At 44.0% G+C, this 7,500-nt stretch overlaps 1 protein-coding gene across 1 annotated transcript in view; it reads right to left on the bottom strand.

Moving 5' to 3' along the window:
* The window catches only part of dnah9 (dynein, axonemal, heavy chain 9), a 107,695-nt gene that overhangs the window by 92,109 nt on the left and 8,086 nt on the right, over nt 1-7,500 (bottom strand). The window contains exons 12-20 of the mRNA XM_042083479.1: nt 7,348-7,474; nt 5,766-6,021; nt 4,189-4,430; nt 3,658-3,793; nt 3,363-3,559; nt 1,849-2,273; nt 1,280-1,502; nt 817-983; nt 1-253 (exon numbers count right to left, since the gene is read on the bottom strand). The exon at nt 1-253 is cut by the window's left edge and continues 618 nt beyond it. Coding sequence (XP_041939413.1) covers nt 1-253; nt 817-983; nt 1,280-1,502; nt 1,849-2,273; nt 3,363-3,559; nt 3,658-3,793; nt 4,189-4,430; nt 5,766-6,021; nt 7,348-7,474 — 2,026 coding nt within the window. The remainder of the gene's footprint in view (nt 254-816; nt 984-1,279; nt 1,503-1,848; nt 2,274-3,362; nt 3,560-3,657; nt 3,794-4,188; nt 4,431-5,765; nt 6,022-7,347; nt 7,475-7,500) is intronic.

Genomic DNA, 7,500 nt, shown 5'->3' with positions numbered 1-7,500 from the left:
CATGTCGTCCACGTTGATGTCCCGCCAGCGCGTGGTCCGCCAGGCGTCCAGGCTGGACTGGACCACGGAGGCCAGGTCCCACAGCTCCTTGAGCAGGACCACCTCGCGACGACACTGCCGGAGCTGCTTGTAGTCTGAGATGTTGACCTCGAAAAGGCTGGCTGACGCAACCAGCGTAGCCATGGTGGACTCTTTCTCCAAGATCTGCCTGTGGGCTGTGTTCAACATCTGATAGGGATTCTCAGAGTCAAATCTGTGTGAGGAGATGAAATCAGTATACAGTATAATGTACTAGTAATGTCCCGTGGTTGACACCAGACCACTTCTGAAAACTCAATTGAGATTGAAAGTGTGTCTGGAAAGGCTTCATTGACTTACGACTTCCACAGGCATAATTAGCAGTGAAATGAAGCTTAAATTGGTGCATTGAACTCTTAACAAATTGTTTAAGAAGTGCCAGCAAACACATCTTTCTTGTAAACGAGGTTTTAAATGCAGTTGTTTACTCAATTCCAAATAAAATACACGTCAATATCTTAGGTTTAACCCTGTCGCTATCAGCGCAGCCATTGGTTGCGTATGAATACACTTCTCTATCAGTCATCATATAAAGCCTGCCCCATGCCGAATAAGTTTTTGGTTTGATTCAGAAACAGGTGTCAATGGGATGCTTTGGAAATTCCTTGGGTTCGTCTGGGCTACTAGTAATGCTTCACACAGGATTTATCTTTCAATCCCATGTAATTTTTTTTTAGAAATATTGTGTAGATGTATGCCCATTATTATAACTGTATATTCAGTATTTTGAGGCTGTACCTGAAAGGTCCATTCTTGCGGAAGTCCTCTCTGAAGGTGTGCTGCTCCACATCAAATGAGGTGCACTTGCGACGCAGACAAGCCACCTCAGTGGCCTGCAAGGGAGCCACGTGCTGCTTAACCACAACAGCCTCCTTCTTCAGGTTGGTCCACTTCTCCGGCAGTTCCTGGACAGAGAGGTCGATAATTGATGATGTAACAGCACTGCTGATATTTTACTCAAGTAGGAAAACAGAGAGATATAGAAATAAAAACAGCCAGGTTTTAGGAGCTAAAGTATGCAAACATTAAAATCAAGTTCATTCAGAGTTCTGATCTTAGTCGTATGTGTGGTATCAAAGCCGTAGGTTTTCAAAAATACACCCCACTACTGTGAATTTCCACAATAAAAGACAGCTGTAGTTGTACAGTATGTACAGTATTTCACATACTGAAGCAGAACAGAAGAGACACGTTATAGTACCTCAAGTTGCTTGAAGACCACCTCTGGCAGCTCCTGTTCATAGGTTTTCAGCAGGTCAATGGTGTGCTGCAGCGGCTCAAACATCTCGTCCGTGCTGCTCTGCCTCTCCTTCACCGCCAGCAGGTGACCCATGACCTCCACCAGGCCACCGTAGTCACCCTCTGCCACACTCTTGCCAAGCCCAGTCTTTGTAACTTGAATGAAGTCTTCCAGGTCAGACAGACTAACAGCAAACGACAGAAAGGGATTGGAAACAAGTCAGAGTAAATATTATGAGTTACGGCAATACATGTCAGACTTCCTTAGTATTATGTGTGTGATATTGTGCAAGTAGTCTTAGTGTATTTGTATGATATTGTGCAAGTAGTCTCACCGTTCCATCTAAACGTACCCATCATTTACAACTCATTTGTCATTGTCTTTTACAAAAGACCACAATACTGTTGATACAGAGATACTGGCTGTGTAAGAAAATGCTTCAACATTTTCAAGCATACTGAAAATCATTCTGTTACCACTCATCACAGGCTAATGGTTCGAATGCACATTGACGACATGTAATACACTACCTGTTTGTGACATGGTCAATGAGGTGCTGTTTGAACATGAGGCTCCACTTCTTGACCGTGTTGAGCAGGGAGCTCTTGAAGGCGCGCGCGTCCAGCTGCATCCAGCCGTGGACCACATGTACAGCCTCAAGCTGTTGCACCTCGGCGTAGACGCGCTCGTACGTGTCCACCTGCTCCCGGAAGCCGGCCAGTGCGGGCGGTGCTTCGGGCACGCCGTCCTCAGCGTGCGCCTCGATCTCCTCGCCGGTGAGCGCGTGGCCGTAGAGCAGGAACTGCCGCAGGAACTCCTTGCGGTCGTCCACGTAGAGGTAGGCGAAGCGCTCGTGGGTGTCTCGCAGCTCACAGCAGCGCGCCGCGACCGCCTGCACACGCTCAGTGAGAAGCTGACGCATGTCCGCCAGATCGGCCATGTCCTCCATGTCCGCCTGCGGAGAGAGAAAGAGAGATAGAGAGAAAGAGAGAGTGAGAGAGAGAAAAAAAGAAAGAGAGAGACAGAGAGAACAAACATTGCTATGAGACCAGATAAGTCTGTGCTATGTTATGTTGTTTGTTTGACAGACCATGCAAATAGAAACTCAATGCCAATGGCAACCTATGTTATGGTCTTTAAATCAGCACTAAAGAGTCATAAAGTATCTATAACTAGGGATCTAATCCTGCAATCGCCATCACTGATAAAAAAAAACTTCTAACTGGAGTCTTTTGGCTATATCATTGGAGATGGGTAACTAGTTGGATAGCCAGGAAAAATAGTGTGAACAACAGGTTTATCTGTCCTTCACATACACAGCACCATAAAAACAATCTAAAGATGACACCAAAACCAAATTGCTGAATATGGTGATTGAGATGATTCAGGGTAACTGGTTGTGAGTGTAGACTGTGGTCAAGCTGTGCAGTAAACATCAAACTATCTGGTTGAGCAGAGGCCTATCACATGAGAATCAGGTACACAATGACATTTACTGGAAAAAGGTCTCAGGTCTTATTTGGGTAATTGGGTCAAACTTGGGAGATTTCAGTCAACTGAACTACAAATTAAAAGCCTATCAACTTCAACAGAAAGGCAGAAACAAAAAACAGGTGTAAAAGGCCAGGTTACACTCAATACTATAGAGTGAGTCACTCTTGAAGAGTTACTAAGCATTCTGGGGAGACTGATCACATCTTACAGTTATGCAATGACCTCAAAGAGAGAAAACACTAAATCAGGGTAAAATCCGAGAGAAAACAATCAATGCTGCAATTTTGCGAGAGCACGCAATCTCCAGTCCCATGTATGGGTTTGTTCACGCCACTGCGAGGGATATTGAGTGTCACAGACTTCAGACGTCAGCACTCAGATCACCAGACGGCTTTGGAGCGTCGTCAAGACGTTGACGTCAAGGTGTCCGAATTCCTGCGCTGCCCAAGCGGTCAGACTTAAATACGACCATTTCCAAAACAAAAAATGAAAATCTGCCTGGCCTGTCTGATTGCACTCTGGCAGAACATCTGCGGCAACATGCGCACACCTGGTAGTGCGGGAAGGCGCAGTGCTCGGCCAGACGGGGCACGAGGGAGGCGATCCGGTACACGTCGTTGACGAGGCCCTCCACCAGGTCGTAGAAGCCGTCCACCGCACCAAAGTCCAGGGAGGGGCGGAAGACCATGTCGGGCGGCTGGAGGTCCAACTGGGCCTCGAACAGCGGAGCCAGTCCAGCTCTTTGGTCTGGTGGTAATAGGAGAAGACAGCACCGGTCAGAGACAGGAATGATTTAAGACAATTTACAAGTCTGTTGTGTTGGGCCTGAGTCACGGGGAACATGCCAGTGTTGTCCAGGAGGAACTTGAGGGAGCTCTCGATACTGTTGAAAAAACCATCGATCACCATTTCATCAATATAGTCCACATAGGCCCTCCATTCTGGCGAGACAGGGTTGGCCTTAAATAGCTCCAGATTTTTCTGAAAGAACATAACAACATATTAGGACACAGACAACACAAGCTTGCATATTATTGATGTATCAAGCGTATCCCTACAGTATATGTAGAGAATAATCTCTGTATTAGTAACAGAGTTTAGTTCTAATCAAAGAGTTTAGAGTTTAGTTCTAATCAAACTAAGAGAGTTAATGTTCTTATTCTTATTTCCAGTTGGTTGTTTTTTTTATATAACTGACCCTCTTACATGGTACCCTCTTCTGTACCATGTGCATTGTTAACTGTTTCTTTATTGTTATTATGATACTTTACAATCTATCCACAGTAAGAAGTAATCAGTATACAGTTAAGACTACATATATCCTTATTTAGCCACAGTGAAACCGTGCCCTCATTGTAAATTCTTCCTGGAGTTACCTGGACCAGGGCGTGGATTTTGACCCCCGAGTCTCGTATATGCCCATAGCATTTCTCCAGGCGCTCTGTCCGGTCCTCTAGGTTCAGGAGGCTGTCCTTCTTGCCCTCTTTCCTCTCAAAGATCGGCATCACCCAGGTCTTCATGATGGCATGGATCTGGTCTACATGGTCTTTGGTCCTCTGCAAGCTGTTCTCCAGCTCATGCACGGCATCGCGCACCTTCTGGATGTACTCCCAGATCCCTGTTTGGGTTTGCAGGGCAGACAAGGAGGAAGTGAAGTGAAGGGCTCTCAACATGATGAGGGTTGTTACGCAGTCTGATCTTCAAAGCTAATAGTCGGCTTGTCTTAATTAATGGCAATGGCCTGCTATTTGCTAATCAAAAGGTCATATTTTATCATATCATCATTGTGCACTAGTAGTTTGTATCAAATGTGAAGTCACAAAAGATTTTTTTTAACTAAAAATGAATCTGTTAGAAAAAAATGAATGAATTAAATTGAGGCTGTGCAGTTCAGAGTTACTGAATTTCCCCTGGGGATCAATAAAGTATCTATCTATCTATCTATCTACAGTATCTATCTATCTACTGCAGAAGGGTTCAGTATATGTCTTTGCAACAATTTCAAGCCACAACACTTTTTCCCCTAGCTGCCAAAATGCACATGATGCAATTCCGGAGATTTCCACTGAATGGAGGAAAGCTTTGGAATTTCAAATGTCAGGAGACTATAATGTTTTATGTATGTTTTCAGAGGGTAATGGCCTTGCTCAATATGGAGACTGTCAGTGCTATTCTTGTGGGGATGATGAACCTAGACCAGCTAAGAGACAGCAGACAGCAGACAACGGTTACAGTAGATACTGTAGCATCAATGATTGAACATCTGCCACTGTGCGGCATGAAACTAATGTAGATGGTCTGGCTGTGCAGTGAGTGGATAGAAGAATAGGGACAATGGCATGCATGAATTGTGAGACACTAGCTGGGGTTTCATCCAACTCATTTGCATCTTTTAAGAGCATTTATGAAAATTTGGCTAAGTCTGTGCATGTTTCCATCCGTTCTGTTTTTGAGTGGCAAATGGACAATCTCTAAATCATAGGAGGAGTTGTGAACAGCTGTGGGTTCAAAATGAGGATGTAAGGGCAAATTAAATGAGGAAACATGATAAAATCTCAACAAATGCAATCTGATTGGGAGATAATCCAACACCCTCTAGCGAATTGATTTCTTATTCGTCCTCGAAGATTTTATGTTAATTTAAAGCATTTCCACACAGGATTTTCTATTCTATTGGTCAGAATTTGAATTAAAAAGTTGGATGGAGGCCCAGGCTAAGGAATGACTACTAAAAGTGGGATGCTAACTTGTCAGCTTCTGTAGGATGAAGCACAGTTCAACAAGAACAATCACACATATAATCACACACACGCACACGCACACACACACACACACACACACACACACACACACACACACACACACACACACACACACAAACACACACACACTATGCAGACACAACACACAGAGAAACAGAGACACACAGAAACAAACACAGCGGCGACCCCACCCTTGCTGTTCCAGTTCATGGACACCTCCGCCTCCCTCAGCTGTACATCTATTTCCCGCAGCTGACTCCGGATCAGCGGGAACTCCACCTCCAGCACTGAGCGCATCACCTTGTTGTACCAGCTGGCCGTCAGCTCCATGTTGGCCACGTACTGCCACAAGAGCTCCTTCCTGGAGTAGACGTCGGCAGCCATGTCTGGGATCACCTCGGCCTGCCGTGCCTCCAGGTACTTCACCTCCCTCAGTACGGACACCAGCTGCCAGCCACAGACAGTGGACACTAATGAGGGTCATGTTTTAAAGGAGCCCCAAACACTTTGCTTGATCAATGCCACGGCCATAAGGGATGTGTATTTGTCAGGCAGAGTTGTCCAGTAGGGTCACAGCCATTACTGTTTAGATCAGTTAAGAAAACTGCCATAGCACACACACACACACATACACACACACACAGCAATACACACACACACACACACACACACACACACACACACACACACACACACACATACACACACACACAGAGACACACACACACACACACACACACACACACACACACACACACACACAAACACAGTTTCAAGAGCAGCACTCAGTAGCATACACATCTGTGTTGTAATTGTAAGTAGTGAAGCAGGCACACTCAACTCCCAAAAATACAATGACTTCGGATGTGAGTTTAGATTTCATTTATCTCGATTGTTGTACTTTGTCCAGATTGATAAACATTTCACTTGAACTTTTTGTCTTTACCATAAATATCCCCTAAATACACTTTAACATATCTCATTTCATTCACAACAGTAATTGTATGACAACAAATGTTGTCATTCAGTGACAGCATATTGAGATGTGACATAATATGTCATGGCATCTATAATTATGAGAGGCTTCATGACAATTACCATAAGCAATAAATTGACATGGTTAGACAATCATGCACTAAATATCATGAGCAATAAATGTAGGTGAAATGAATTGTAGGATATCATGGCATGCTTTTGCCTTACAACAAAGGGTTCAACTCAAGTGTACCCTAAATGATTTAAATACCGGTAGTAAGGTAATGACACAACAGGGCTATGCACATTATGGTGCGCATTCCCTTTAATTCTATGGTATGTCAATGTACATAATGCACATGTGCAAAAAAAATTACAATGAATCATACATGATTCACACATGACATTTACATGCAGAAAATGGGAGAGACTGCATGTGTGTTAACATATGTGTGATAGATATGACTTATAGAATATATAATATGACGTAATGAACAAGAAACATCATAATGCATCATGTTCAGCAATGTGCGTAGGTCAATCTTTATCAAAGTGCGTCGGTCAATCCTTATCAATGTTTCAGGATTTACATACATACAATTTTTAAAAAACAACTCTAAGAAAGTTATTTTTTCGTAAAAGATTGGTGTAGATGTGCTTTAGCGAAAAGCAACACATATTGCATGAACACAATCATGTCTCCCTTTTGTCTGTGCGTTCATTTATTTGTTTTTGTTTTTTCCTCAGGAGTATTTTATTGTTGTGTTTATAGCTTAGCCCATCTGTTGCCTGTATTACCTGAGGGTTGAAGTTAACAGTGATGAGCCTGGTGGCCTGGTCTCGGCAGATGAGCGGCTGGTTGAGGTTGTACTGAGAATTCTCCCCCACAGACTCAGTCCACTGGTCATACAGCTGCACGCAGTACCTGAGGAGACCACAAACACATCGAAC

Source organism: Alosa sapidissima, chromosome 24 (assembly GCF_018492685.1).
Source record: "Alosa sapidissima isolate fAloSap1 chromosome 24, fAloSap1.pri, whole genome shotgun sequence".
Taxonomy (NCBI): domain Eukaryota; kingdom Metazoa; phylum Chordata; class Actinopteri; order Clupeiformes; family Clupeidae; genus Alosa; species Alosa sapidissima.
The sequence above is the reverse complement of the archived record's forward strand: the minus strand, read 5'-3'. Positions and strand labels throughout refer to the sequence as shown.